The 15,862-nt window shown below is 40.0% G+C and overlaps 1 protein-coding gene across 4 annotated transcripts in view; it reads right to left on the reverse strand.

The window, feature by feature from the left end:
- BICC1 (BicC family RNA binding protein 1) overlaps positions 1–15,862 on the reverse strand; it is a 332,599-nt gene that overhangs the window by 9,382 nt on the left and 307,355 nt on the right. For 2 of the 4 annotated variants that reach the window (XR_012754223.1, XM_075348707.1), the window contains exons 13-20: positions 15,209–15,347; positions 14,806–14,962; positions 14,564–14,720; positions 11,809–11,848; positions 10,020–10,174; positions 6,114–6,267; positions 2,925–3,085; positions 54–153 (exon numbers count right to left, since the gene is read on the reverse strand). Coding sequence is in view for 3 of the 4 variants with exons in the window: in XM_075348707.1 (XP_075204822.1) it covers positions 54–153; positions 2,925–3,085; positions 6,114–6,267; positions 10,020–10,174; positions 11,809–11,848; positions 14,564–14,720; positions 14,806–14,962; positions 15,209–15,347 (1,063 nt within the window). In the remaining variant the exon portion in view is untranslated. The remainder of the gene's footprint in view (positions 1–53; positions 154–2,924; positions 3,086–6,113; positions 6,268–10,019; positions 10,175–11,808; positions 11,849–14,563; positions 14,721–14,805; positions 14,963–15,208; positions 15,348–15,862) is intronic. The other 2 variants (XM_075348710.1, XM_075348708.1) reach the window with 2 other exon arrangements.

Raw genomic sequence — 15,862 nt, forward strand, 5'->3', positions numbered from 1 at the left:
GATCCAAATCATGTTATTTTCTGAAAATAATTGTGTATTTAATAAATTATTACCAGAGATTGCCAGCAACATTTTCCTCCGAGCCCCAAATGTCGTTATGCCAAGCTCCTTTAAATCCTGATCGGTCAACGTGAGGAATGTCTGCAGATCAATCTAAACAGCAAAAATAAGGGAATAAGGGTGTTATGGTCTGAATTGGGCAATCATTATATAAAATACAAGTTATTGGCATAAAACGCCCTCGAAAAAAAAAAGGGGGGCGTATCCTGAAGTCATGAAGAATGTTATATCTGTGTATGTCTCACACCAGGCAACATGGTTGAGAAAAACCAGATCACATTTGAGGCTACAAAGCTTTCTGATAATGAAAACAATGACATTATTTTGTACAGTTCTCCTTTAGGTATGCATGCGGATGATTATATGGCTGCACCAGACACACCCAGTAAAGCGGTGCTGCAGCCAGGAAAATCATTTCTTCCCTGGTTAACACCGTAATTTCCAATCCAACAAAAGGTTTGAATGCAAGAAACATGTCATTTTCAAGTGAACAGAACCACATTTCTATTTGGAAAGACCTACAATAGTTGGTCAAAGCAAGTCTATTATATTTAAGACGGGGAGGTATGAAGGCTGCGCTTTCCAAACCAAATAGTTCTTGTTAAAAAATAATAATCTGCTTGATCTGCCCAAAATATTTCTCAAGTTTATTTCATTTCATACAGAACTCTTGTACGAGTCCAGGTAAGACTTACCACGGTCACACAGGAACAAATTTCCAGGTTTTAAAAAGTGGCAATTTATATTGAAGGCGGATGGTAAATATCGCAACTCTACCCAGCTAATCATTGACTAAGGTTTGGCTTTGGCTAATATTGTGTTCTCAAAGGAAGGTCAAACATCTAATCAATAGAAAGGTCTTCAAAGCGCTAGGGGAAAGGAATTATTTGAAAATGGACAAAGGTTTTCAACATTAGTCATTATTATCTGGTTCTTGTATTACTACAACTGGGCTGTAACTGCTGTACCCCGTAACTTTGTGTATTTCAAGTGTGCAACTCAAATGTATATAACTCCATTTAACTGGTATATTCTCCTCTACACAGCGGTGGCAAAACCATGGAAGCAGAGCTAGGTTTCTACTACCTTTTCTACTAGTGAAAACAAAGTGTTGGTGTGCCTCAACTGGGACAGGTACCGATCATCAGAATGGATATTTTTTTTTTCCTTAGCCATAATTGGGAACTTTTAATCACAGAATGGAGAAGCAGATCATGTGCCCAACCACCACTCCCATTCATTCCCTATGGCGCTGCCAGGAAAAGCTGAGCGTAGCCTCATAGGGAATGAATGGAGTAGCAGTTAGGCATGGACACAGACTCCCAGTCCTAACTAGGATAAAAGTGGCCTACTCTGCCAATTGGTGTAGGCCCCAGTGCTTGGACCACAACAGATCAATAGCCAAGTGTATAAGTTATGAAGGGCTTATCCGGTGAAAATAACTTTTGGGGGTTATTACAAGAACAAAGTACATTTTAATCAATGGATCTTGGAATAATAAGTTCCACAATTGGATGCGCTAAAAAAATGTTCTTGTGCTGAGATAATCTTAGGGGCTGAAACAAGAGTATGTAGATATTAAAGCACGAGATCTCAGAAGCTTTCTGTGAAGTAAAACATGTTAAAAAACAGGCACGAAAAGGTTTTACCTCAAAGAAAAAGTCAAAGATGGAACCGAAAGGGGCGATTCCTGTGCTACCTTCTGGACAAGGAGATTGTTGACAGAGTGAGTCAGAAACCCATGAAGATTAACTGATGGTTAATGCTTTTGGACCCATCAAGATTAACGGAGTTTTATTGGTCAATGCTTTTGGAAGTATCAGACCTATTCAGTCTTATGGACTGTGGTTTGTCCTGAAGTGATACTTCGAATTACGTTAACAAAATGGATTTAATATTCATGGGTTTCTGATGCCATCTGTTGATCTCCTCGTCCAGGCAGCACAGGAATGAACCCTTCCGTTTCCACCTTTGATTGTTCCTTTGTCCTGTGGGTCTGCAGCAGCTTGTATGGAAGTGCACTAAGTGGTTATGTTAACACAACTCTGCCAGGTGAGAAAATCCCCAATTTTTTACCTAGATAAGACCCTATTGCACTATTGTTCTTCCAGTTTAGTCATCCATTACCTCACAGAAAGCATTAGCTGTGATTCCATGCTTTAAATGTCTATATACAATTTTGTTTCCTCCCAACCCAGGAGCTGTGGTATGATCAGACCATGTCCCTGTATGGTCAGACATGGCCATTACACAGTAGAGATACATATATAAGATTATCTCAGCACAGGAACATTTCTTTTTTTTTTTTTATTATTCCTTGTAAACTTCTCCAAATGTGGAACTTATTATTCCAAGACATTATTAAAAATGTACTTTGATCTTGGGAAAACCCCCATATATAATTTTAGACCGAAGATACATATAAAGATAGAGATAATCACATATACACCTTAGTGTGAAGTGAGTACTTTAGAGTTAATGGAAGGGCATGACGTTGTCGAGCTATTTGCAAAGAGTTGCCAAAAGAACGTCTAAATAATTTCTGATTTTGAGCTGACATGAGCAGTATAGATTTTCTCAATATTACGACTTCAACTGAGGTCATAAAAAAATGAAAAACATTCACATCCAGATCATCTATTGCCAGAAACAGGCTCAACGTTCCAGTGTCTCCACATAAACATTTCACAGTGGGTTACAGTGATTGGAGCATGTCTCCATGATAGCAACAAGAGAAGACGCCAATACTTATGAAGCCCAGGCTAGAATGGAATTACTACACAGAACGACCCCCGGGAAATGACGTAAGAGGTCACCACACAGCTTATACACGCAGATTATGGCAGATCTGTAAACACGCTGACCTCTTGCTGCTGGAAGATGTCGGTATATTTCCCCAGTCCAAGCTTGCTGAACAGTTCTGGGAGGTCAGAACCTTTAAATGAGCTATTCAGATTACATCCATTGCTTCCAGTTAGAGAGGAGATGCAGTCCATGTAATTGCTGCTGCTCAGATAGTGTTCTGCTGTGAAGTAAGGTGAAGGAATAGTGAGGTTAATATAGGTTCAAGTAACATCTAGAATCTTAAGCATTCAGGATAAATAGAACATAGGAATAAAGTTAACATTTTAGCCAGCCGGAGTGTATACATGCAGGCAGGGAAACCAGTCAGTCAGCAGAAGGGCAAGATTAAAGCGTCAACAAAGGACAATTACTGCCAGGCTTCCACCAACTCATCAGGAAGCATGTCAATGGTTCCAGATGTAGCATTACTCGGCCAGTATTCAGAAGGGCTATATAGCATGTACATTTGGTTACATGTTTACCATACGGCATAATTAAAGGGAACCTGTCATCAGAAATTTACCTGTAAACCAAAAAGTTACCCCTTCTGCAGCTCCTGGGCTGCATTCTAGGAAGCTTCCTATAGTTTATGTGGCCCCTTTTATACCAAAATAAATACTTTTTATAAACTTGTACCTTTTCATATGCAAATTTTGAAAATTATCCATGGGGGCGGGCTGCCTGGTGTCCGTTGCTGTCCTCCTGCCGATTTACGCCGCCCCCGAACGCTGAATTTCAAACCTCAGGACGCCGCCCCTGGGCGCCCGTGGTCCCGCGCATGCGCTGTGCGACTGTAGCGGTGCCGTACACTGTGTGCACGTGTGACCGCTGGTGACGTTTTGCGCGGGCACAAGGTTATGGGCGGCGCTGTGAGTGTCCTCAGCAAGTGCCGCCCATAACCTCGTGACCGCACTTTCCCCTTTGCCTCCTGCATTCTGCGCAAGCGTCTCCTCATAACCTGTGGTGGCCTGATCCGCTCCTCCCATCTATTTCCTGCTGCAGGGCAAGATGGGAAAGGTGACGTCGGATCATTTGGCCAGCGCTTGCGCAGAACGCAGGAGGCAAACACAGCGCCGCCCATAATATCGTGCCTGCGACCACGTCACCAGCAGTCCTCGCGTGCACGAGACCTCGGGCGCAGTGGGCGGCGTCCTGATCTATCAAATGCAGCAATGGGGGACGGCGTAAACCAGAAGGAGGGACAGTAACGGACGCAAGAGAGCCCGCCCCCATGGAGAATTTACAAGAATTGCAGACAAAAAAGGTAGAACTTTATAAAGTGTTTAATTTGGTTTAAAAGGGGGCACAAAAAGTACAGGAACCTTGCTAGAATGCAGCCCAGGAGCTGCAGAGGGGGAAACTTTTAGGTTTAAAGCTCAATTTCTGATGACAGGTTCCCTTTAATGAGGTTTTTCTAATCTTCATTCTTCAGGAGCACACTGCTACCTCGGCCTCCTGGCTTACTGCATCCAGGGGGACAGTGCACTCCCGTTTTATCAAAACCAAACTGTGCGCTCTCTAATGTCGCTATCAAAGGCAATGCTACCTCTGCAACATCAGCGGTGCGTTTTCCAAGACTGCATGCTCTGAAATTTGATCTGACCGCTTCTATTGGAAAAAGCTTGCAAGTGCTGCTCTCCTTGCATTGGAAACTGGCCAGTGCAGGTTAATGAGCGGTAAACAATAGAATTTTAAATCTCTCTATTTTAGAGAACATATTTTTATCTATATCTATTTTTTTTTTTTAGTAAAAATTAAATATCTAGTTATTAAAAATACTTTGCAATCGGAACCATTTATGAAAATCACCCTATAAGTGAGCAGGAGGCATTAGTATTTAGTCTAGAGCAGGATCGGACATACCATTGGTGCAACCTATGCAGCTGCACAAGGATTAAAGAGGGCCACATCCACCTCCAAAAGCAGGTGGTGCTATGCACTATGATAAGCTATTAGACTGCAAAGGGCCAATATACTGTTCCTGCACATGGGCCCTGCTCCGTCTGTGTCCACTACCAGCATAAAGTATGTGTGTCACAAATACTAGGCAGAACTAGGTCAGTGGTAGGTAGGTAAATTTATTGTAGATTTTACTGTAAAGTTCACCATACACATTGCAGATTGTGAGGAGATTTGTCTTTGAGCAACACTATACAAAGTTCCTGGATGGAAAACATGCAGCATTTTTGATACATGTCATTGTAGGGAATCGATCAGCTGTGTTTTGCTACCTCATCTGATAGCAGCATAATGTAGGTAAAGATTCTGAATCCAACCATGTTTCACTAAGATTACTGGGTGCAGCCGGTCTGACAAAATCAAAGACTTTAGATTTAGCAAGTAGCAGAGCTTCAAAAGCTGCCCCATCCCACATCAGGCTGTCAGTGTATATTTCTATAGACAGAAGCTTCTAGTCACAGAGGGGGGCAGAGTGGATGATAAAGCTACTAAAGATTAATTTAGCATTACAGATAAACAAAAACACACTGATAGTTAAAACAGAGAATTTAGTCCTGTGTTTCTTGCTACAGCATGCTGTCTTCAGATTACATAGGAAAAACCTAATGAAAGATTCCCTTTAAACTATACCTTTATCGTGCTAAAATAAATATAGAATTGGGATATAGGCGCTAATTTTTCAGCCCAAGGGATGCCACAGATCATGATCAAAGACCTGGAACGAGACTCGTATTGTATTCCTACTCATGTGTCAACTAGAATTGACACAGGCAGTATTAAGACGACGTGTAGTGTGTAATTCTAATCCAATGCAAAATCAATATTTAATATAAAAATGTCAAAAATGAAAAAAAAAATACAATAGAATTTTAATCACAAAAAACGGATTCTGAATTCTAGCAGTGAGTACATCTCTGTTACCCTATATAGTTAGAATGATGGACAACTAACTTTAAAAGATGCAATAAATTCAGTGTACCTCCTTATCCAGCCACAGTTTGACAACTAGTGTGACTTCCAGCCATAATACCTTCCCCTTTTCTCCCAGGGATACAATCACTATCACCCCCTATCAGAACTTCCTCTTCCTGTACTAGAGACAGCACACATGGCAATATGAAGCACGGTTCACATCTTTCTGACATCAATTAAGATCTCCCTTGCCGTGGATCCATCTCAAACCTTGCTTGAGATGCTCACTGCAAATTGCATGGACAATTTGACATCTTCAGTTCATAACAAATGCTTACCGGATTTATTCTGCTTCCTTTTGGGACTTCCAATTGATGACGAGTAGTCGTTATGAGATGAGTCGATCCCGTTCCTGTCCCTCCAGTTATCAGAGTCGCTACCATTTCCTAGTTGTTCCCGACTGTTTGACCGTGAGAGAGACATTGAAGGTGCCTTAAAAACAAAAAATAAAAAATTATAAAAATTTTACCTACAACATACATGTCCATAAACACTGATAACACCCCTAGCGTGAAATCCCAGCCCTGTATGAACATATAGATTTATTAGCACGAGATCTATCCTGACCTCACATGTTAGCTATAGCGTTTATTGCCTTCTCCCTACATTCGGATCACAAGATTAGTTTTGTGAACATTATATAAAACTGTAGCTGTTATGAGAATTACATAGCACAGATTGAGAGTTTGCATTGCAATTATAACTTTGTTTTACAGCATGCAAAGAATTACTGTAATGTGTTGACCTTTAGGCTATGTGCGCACGTTGCGTAAAAACATGCAGTTACGCTGCGCTTTGTAGCGCAGCGTAACTGCATGCGTCCTGCGGCCCCTGCACAGTCTATGGAGATTGTGCAGGGGCCGTGCGCACGTGGCGTCTAAGAGCGCAGCGCTTCGGCTACTGCCGAAAAGCTGCGCAAAAAGAAGTGACATGTCACTTCTTTCCTGCGCTTTGCCGGCAGCTCCTGCTCTGTCTATGGCAGGAGCTGCAGGCAGAGCGCATGGAATCGGCGCTCACTACGGACATTTCTGCAGCGATCTAAAGCGCACATGTGCTCTTCAGATCGCTGCAGAAATTTCTGCAGGGCTTGTACGCAACGTGCGCACATAGCCTTAGGCTACGCCGGATATGAAGCTGTTCTTGGATGACTTCTTCATTAATGTGAAAGTTAAAGACAAAATTCAGTTATCATTCATTAATGAAGATATCAGGATCTTACACAGTTCCACACTGTTAAGTTGTTTTTTTAGCACTGAGATCCGTGCATTCTTGTTTTTGTTAACTCAATCCAAGAGCTATACCTTTCATTTTTTCGAATAATATTTATTATAAATAAAAATATATATATATATATATATATATATATATATATATATTATAAATATATATATATATATATATATATATATATATATATAATAAATATAAATATATATATATATAATAAATATAAATATATATATATATAATAAATATATATATATATATAATAAATATATATATATATATAATAAATATATATATATATAATAAATATAAATATATATATATAATAAATATAAATATATATATATAATAAATATAAATATATATATATAATAAATATATATATATATATAATAAATATATATATATATATAATAAATATATATATATATATAATATATATATATATATATATATAATATATATATATATATATATATAATATATATATATATAATATATATATATATAATATATATATATATAATATATATATATATAATATATATATATATAATATATATATATATATTATATATATATATATATTATATATATATATATAATATATATATATAATATATATATATATATATATATATCTCTTGTTTGTGCAATGGGTACTTTTTTTATTGTTACCATTTTGAGGTACATATTTATTTGATAATGATCGATTTCTTGTTTCGGATGGTTGTTCTTGAAAATAACAGCAATTCTGCCATTGTTATTTAAAATTTTATTCCCTGACACCATAGTTTGCAATGTAAAAACATTAACTTAAATGGTTGTCTATGCACTAAACCGACAACCTAAGCCCTTTAAAATCCAACATGTCCAATATAATATAGCTGGGAGGCTTTTATATACACAGCTTAAAGAGAACACCATCAATAATAATTTTTACACTGGCTACTGGGGCTTTTTAAGACTGATACTTCCTGGCTTTTTAAGAAGTGTTTCCGGCAGTTTCCTTATCATCAGAGGCAGGATTACAATGTCAAATGTCAGGTGACACCTCTATACACAGCTGATAATACAGGATTTAGTAATCATAAAAGGCGGTCTCAGCTGACCCTCCCTCTCGTTCTGTTCATAAAAGAGCTTTACACACACTCTTTAGATGCTTTGATTCAAAATATAGAGATAGGTTTAGTTCACATGTCCTGTAGTCATCAGTTAGAACGGAATAGTGAGGAAACTGATTTTTTTTCTGGATCCATTTTTTTTTTTTTTCAACATTGGGAGTCTATGGACAACAGATCTGTTAACGGATTGCTATTTAGCCATCAGTTGTACTTGCAAAAAATGTGGTTTTCTTAACGGATCCGTTACGAATATATGATACATAGCAGTTCATTAATGAATCCATTGTCCATAGACTATGTTAAAAAAGGATCCAGCCGACAGCCGTTATTTAAAAATGGACAAAAAAAATGGTGTGTTTGCACAACTTTTTTGCAAACAAATCTCTAATGGATCAATGATAATGGATGACTAAAAGGACATGTGAACCCAGCCTTAAGGTTTGGTTCCACTTGCGCATGACTCGTGTGAGACTTGAATCAGTATCACCCAGCATGGCTGCACACTCTCCGGACACGAGAGCCTCAACTGCATGGAAATACATGCAGCCGACCCGCTTCTGTCAGGAGATTGTGCGGCCGTGCCGGGTGATACCAATGCGAGTATCGCACGAGTCATGTGCAAGTGGAACCATACCCTTAAGGCCGCATTACACGCTGCGACATTGCTAGCGATGTCACTAGTGATCGCACCCGCCCCCGTCGTGTGTGCATCATGGGCAAATCGCTGCCCGTGGCGAACAATATCGCTAGTACGCATCACACGCACATACCTTCCTAACGACATCGCTGTGGCCGGCGAACAAACTTTTTTTTTTTTTTTTTTTTTTAAGGGGGAGGTTCATGTGGCGTCACAGCGACATTACACAGCAGGCCACCAATAGAAGCAGAGGGGCGGAGAGCAGCCGCATTAACGTCACTCCCACCAAGTTGCTGGAGGATGCAGAAATGCTGTTAGCCTTTCCCGGGGTGTCACACGTAGCGATGTGTGCTGCCTCAGGAACGACGAACAACCTGCGTCCAAAATGAGCAACGATATTTGGGAAAGGAACGACGTGTCAACAATCAAGGATTTTTGCCGTTTTTCGGATAATTAGCGGTCGCTCGTAGGTGTCACACGCAACGACGTCGCTAACGACGCCAGATATGAGTCACGAATTCCGTGACCCCAGTGATATCTCGTTAGTGATGTCGTTGCGTGTAACGGGGCCTTTAGTCTATTGCTACTAAAGTATATGCTTCCAAAAAACAAAGTAGTGTTCTATAGTAGTATCAGTGGCCACTGTGAAAACTGCAGTATTTCGAATTTGTATTTTTTAATAAAAGTTGTGATGTGAAAAAGAAAAAAGGCAGTAAAAAATTAGACTAAATACATTTACCCTAAACACTTGATCCATGTCATTTTCTGATGACACATTCCCTTTAAAAAATTGCCACCTTACACCACCAGTTATAGCCTAACAAAGAATGTTGGTCCGATCAGCTAACATTTTACATATTTTGTTAAAACTGACTTATTACAATCTTTTCTGTTTAATATCACATATAAAATAAGCGTACTTGACTCTAATATCTGACCTATTCTCAATAATGTGCCAAAAATAAGAATTACAGCAATATATCCTGGCTACCAAGATTGATCTATGAACATATGGGAGCAGGAGGAACTTTATTACAGCTCGGATATTCGCATGACTTAGATTTTCCATGCACACGATAGTAGAAACTACATCCACTCATGGAACATTGACAAAGTCACCGCTGAAGCCAAAACTGTAAAAATAAAGTTTGGCAGAAAACCGCAACAAGTGCTAAACCCTGACGTGAAGGAGATACCTCGTATGTCGTACTCATGGTCGGCTTGTATGACACATGGTTAGCTCGTCTCAGTTCTTTAATGGTTTCTGCTGGCATAGATTTTGAGAAGCCCAGTCCGCTCCAGGTGTTTGTTGGCGTTCTCACTTCGGTTACGACTGGTTTCTTCAACATTGCTGGGGAGAAGGTGAAAAGGTGTTTAAAGCTTCAATTCGAAGTTGACCTGAAATATTTAGCTGCATTATACTGATTCATTTACAGCATAACAAATTGATTTGCAGGCATATTTTAGATTTTGTTATATACATGTGGCTTCAAGAGTGCAAAAAATGTTAGACTTTCATTTTTCAAATCATTTTTGCCTTTTTTATTGTTAAGTCATTTTTATTGAAAAACGTTTTATTATTGCCAATATCGGGGGGCAAACGTTCAAAAAGGAGCACATTAAATTATATTCCAATTTCCTGTTTATTTTTTTTTTTTTATATTTATTGGACTTATGAATGTTTTTTTTCATAAGGTGTGGGACTAAAAAATGGATGGGACTGGCAGTCACATTCTTTCATTTTTCACTCCATTAACAACGTTGCCGTTACAGGGAATATTTAGACGCCTGCGTCCAGTGCACAGCTGATCTGGCTCTATTAAGACGCAGTAGCTCCAGCTCCGACAACCAGAGACCACATGATCATTAGGATGGGGTGGAGAAAGCACCAGTAGTACCTCCTAAACGCTACACTCAGTGCTCCTTCAGTGCGGTGATCAGAAGGGCACATACGGTAGTAAACAATCTCTGCTTTCTATGTGGGGAGTCTGGCTGTGTCTGGCAGTTGGCTCCTTACTCCAGCACAATCTCCATATGTGGACCAGGTGGCTTCATTAATTTAGATTTTGGGTGGTCTAGAAGTATGAATATTTTATCCCATATCCAAAAGGGACCCACAGCTCCAATATTGAGTTCACCAATCCCATCACCTGCAAGGCATCATAAATGGAGCAAGAGAGAATCCACACTTCCACTACTTTACGGGGATCTGTCAGCAGCTTTTTGGTATGTAATTTGAAAGCAGCATGATGTAGGGCAGTAATCCTTAACTCCAGTTCGCAAAAGTCACCAACAGTGCAGGTTTTCAGGATTTCATTAGTATTGCACAGTTGATAATTTAATCACCTGCACAGGTGAGAATTCAAATCACCTGTATAATACTAAGGAAGTCCTAAAAACATGCACTGTTGGTGGCTCTTGAGGACTGGAGTTGGGAAACTATTATGTTGGGGCTGAGAACATGATTCCAGTGATGTATCACTTAATCGGCTGGGTGTTGCTAATTCAATACAATCAGTGGTTTATTAGCAGTAGATCACTACAGGCACTGCCTAACTAGGTGTCCCATGCCATGTAATCCTCTGTATAACCCCACCACCACCACCAATTAGGCTCTGTCAATTTACAGTGTACATAAAAAGCTCCCAATCATTGGTTGGGCAAGGTTTTACGGAGCTCAACATTCTGAGCACTACTAGTTATGCAGAAGAGGAAGCCATGTTTGAAAACCCTGTATGGATACTATTATATGTAGGATAGTACACCACATGAAGGACAATAACAGAAAGTAGTATGATACCACCTAACATAAGGGCTTCCCTCTTCCACAGTATGGAAATATGGGTCCTGTGCAGCAATGCATTCCTTGCATCAGCAATGTGTTATGGTTGTGCTTTTAATGGATGCACATGCCCCAAGTTTATCTCCGCCACCATTTTGTTTTAACGAAAGGAAAAAAAAAACAAAACAAAAAACACCCTTTACCTTTTGTTGCCAACAACTTCTTCTGTTCATAGTCATAGGCCTGTGGACAGAGGCAGATAAAAAAAATAAATAAATTAGAAAAGAAAGAAGGAAAACCATGGCCCTTCATCCAAATTACTAATGCCAGTCTTTCTATATCTTTCCATATACAACCCCCCCACCAACACACACCCATGTAATCTCTCAAACGAATCCTTGAAAAACAGAGGCGGGGAATCTTTAAAATTTCATATGTCCTGATATATCACATGACTATGGGTTGCCTTCATTAGAGGAGGGTGCGCATGGATGGATAATTTTTGAAACTGGTAAAATACTAAGTGCTCCTATTGCAGCACGGATGAACGGTTATACAAGTAGGACGGTATAATTCTAGAAAGTGTGTGGTTATGTTCGCGTCACAATGTACACGTAATGTGCTTTATATTTCCTTGTACTAAATTGATATACACAATTGCTGCAAAATACTGGAATTAAAATTCCCTTCAAAGCTTAAAGAAATAGCAGTACAGTAAATCTCAAGAATTGCTACTATTCTACTTCATAAGAGAAAGATATGTCTGTGCTGATTTCTATTAATAGTTTACATTCATACAATAGAGCTTGAAAAACATTCTCTAAGCATTTCTGTAATGGACGGTTACTGGTCTTAATTTGCCTCATCTAATGTATTTAACAGTAATTAAAGGGGTTGCCCCGGCAAAACATTGATGTATATTCTTTGTACAATAGGACATCCATATGAAATTGATTGGGTTTGGGTCCAACACCCGGAAACACCCCCCCCCCCCACTGACTAGTGGTTGCTTCACATTGACTGGCTGATTAGTTGAGGTGTGTGTGTTGGCTAACCCACACATTAAACCCTTTAATTAACCTTATTTAGGTGCAAAAAAGTGAAACAGTTAAATAGAGCCACACAGCAGCTTAGTTATCAAAAATAAGAATACTATGTTCTTTTTCTGACACTTTTCACTTGTTTATATAGCAAAATAAAATCTAATTTTCTTAACTCCAAGTCATTTTCTATTAATGACTTATTCTACTGCTAGGTTATCAATGTGGTGTGAAATGTTCCCCAACCCCCCCACCTCCCCCAATAACAATTTATTACCATCTTTAAACCATCTTAACAAGCACCCTTTAGTTATCTTAGTGATTAGCACATATGCCAAAAAATATTTCATAACTGGATGCGTGGTATGCCATTTAGCAGGTGACTAACCATGGGGGATTGCCTTTCCCAAGCCTGTAGGAGTGATTAAACTTATTTGAAAGAGCGGGGTCACCACTGGCTCTCTGCAAATCTCTGCCTTCAACAATGTGCAGTAAGCCTTGGTATATGCACACTGGCTTCATCGGAGCACTGCGCGTGCCAATATGCACACTGGCTTCATCGGAGCACTGGAAGTAGCGGTGATGTACGACACAGCCAGCTGCAAGATTTGCAGAGACAATGGTTATATCCAGCAGAGTCCTGTGTCACCGCCACCTCCCTGGATTTATGAAGTGCTCTGATGAAGCCTGGGTATGTACAGCCAGCTACACTGCGCACTCTCGTCGAAATGGAAAACTGCAAGAGCTAGCGGTGATGAAGCTTTTAGACTGCATGCTCACGATCTGAGTTCAGAGTTTTGGAGAAAGCGCATCCGAAATGCTGCGTTGTACAACCACAGTGGATGGGGTTTCTAGAAAGGGAGAACAGAAGAGAGACACCCCAACTGCTAGAGTCTGGATCATTGGCACAAACAGTTGCAGTCTCCTGCGAAGGAAATTTGCGGTCTCGCAGGTCAGGACCCACCACGTCAAGTGCACAGGAGGTTCTGAACGTGTGCACATACCTTTACAAATCATGTCACTCCTGACCATTGGAGAGCGACAACTTGATTAGTGGAATGATTAGTCTGGGGAAAAGAACAGCCCATGGCAGTACCCACTAATTAGGATATTGCTGCCACAGTTATTGATGGTATAAAAAAAAAAAATCTAATAAACACAATTAAATGGGCTTGTTAGGAAGTGTATAATGACAGCAATAAATCTCTGGTGGCGATTGGGGATCCTAGGAAAGCGGTCACTTTTCCCTTAAAGAGGGTTTCCAAAAAAAAATGACTGTTCAAACCAGGCACAGATGCCAGGCTCACCTATGGTGTTGCCTATCAGTTCAGTGCACCTTCTAACAACTTGCTTAAAATCTAATCTCTGCTCTCCTGCTTCTCTATGGCTATGTGCACACGGGACATTGTACCAGCGGATTTTGCAGTAGGTTTGTCAGCAGGTTTACCGCAGCTGCTCCCCAGAATCCGCAGCTATCCATTGCTGCGGGATTCGTGCATTTTTGTTGTGGTAAACCTGCGGGACAAGTGCGGAAATACCTGCGGAAGTCCCGGCCTTTATCTCCATAGTGGAAAGGCTGGACATCCGCAGGTATTTCTGCATGAATAATTGACATACAGTTACGTGCAGCTGTGGGACATACACAGCATATTACACAGCCGTACTATTGATACAGCACTCCCCAAATCCCACAGGATAACATGGGGAGTGTCTGTACTTGCCTAAACCTGTGGATTTATCTGGAAAATCCAGATAAATCCGCTGGTTTTCCGCAACAAAATCCGCGGGTGCATTGTCCAACAGTAACTTGATCATGAAATTGATTAGCGCAATCTAATACATAATGTCCATCTTGTTATGGGAAATGCACCAAGTTTTGATGACCGGATAGCAGCTCAGCCTATATTGCAAGGATTACCTGCATATTAGTGTAAGGTGACTGTGAAGTAAGTCGTACCCTTTCTGAGTTCTGTTGTGCGGCTCGCTCGGCTGCTCGTTCACTTCCAGGGGCCTTCTTGTCAGTGATGGGACCCTCCGGAGAGCTCATCTCTGAATCAGACAGCAACCGTTCTGTACTGTTATAATAAAGGAACAACTTTGTAGCAAATGTGGTTCATGTGTTCATCAAGCATATCCCCAACATCCCAACCTAGCCCTTACTGTAAGCGGGAGTTCTTGGTGCCTTGCAATAATTCCACCGTCTGCCTCTTGGCGCAGGGGACTTTGGCAGAGGTCAGCATTTGTTTAAGTTCATTAGTATTTGCTGAATGGGATGGACTCCTCGGCATGCCTACTTCCACAAATGCATCATTACACCCTAAAAAGCAAAGAAAAATCAGTGGGTGAATTTAATTAAACTAATTATTCAACACTTTTTCGGATGCAGATTTAGCCATCGACTGCATTTTCATCCACATTTCAAAATACACGTTTGATTAATTCATCATGGAGCCATTTTAAGACATTACATGATGTTTCGGGAATAAACTTCAGAAATTGTTTTTAAAGCATAACAATTATAAAGAGAAATGCTAAAGTAAACTGCATCAGTCTTTGGATCTACCTTCTGAATCTGACTTTGGGCTCGTCTGGTCAGGGGGGCTGCGGTTGCTGGACTGTCTAGATGATTCCGGTAGGTGCGAGTTCATCACCTTATCTCCTAGAGATGACGCGGATAATGTGCTGTATTTCATGTTTGACGTCTTACATTAAAATGGGAAAAAATATATATTTTAATCAACAATTAATGAAAACAAACAAAAAAAAAAATTTACAACATGAAGACTTACATTTGTTGAGGCTGAAGGGGGAACCAACATTTTAGTTGCATTCATTTTATGGGATTTCACCATTGAGAGAGGATTTTTAGACTTTCAACGAACTGCTGTACATTTTTATCAAAGGTTGCGAGGGGGGATGTTTGGAGCAGAGATGAACCCACATTCTAGCAAGAAAATGTTGGCTGTGTTTCCCAGCCAGTATCTTCCAGTAACAGTACTGACCAGAGTTTACTCCAATTGCTCCTGTTTAACCGTTAAATGCGCATGTCAATCACTCACTCATGGTGGCATATAAATAGAGGACCCTATTGACCCCCACATCGAGGGAGGCAGCTAAATGAACCCAAGGCTCCCATCTTCATACTGCAATGAAGCATGGCCATGGTCTGGGCTTCATAGAAGACCATCATTTACACTACATACAACCATATTGTAAT

Source organism: Anomaloglossus baeobatrachus, chromosome 5 (assembly GCF_048569485.1).
Source record: "Anomaloglossus baeobatrachus isolate aAnoBae1 chromosome 5, aAnoBae1.hap1, whole genome shotgun sequence".
NCBI lineage: Eukaryota > Metazoa > Chordata > Amphibia > Anura > Aromobatidae > Anomaloglossus > Anomaloglossus baeobatrachus.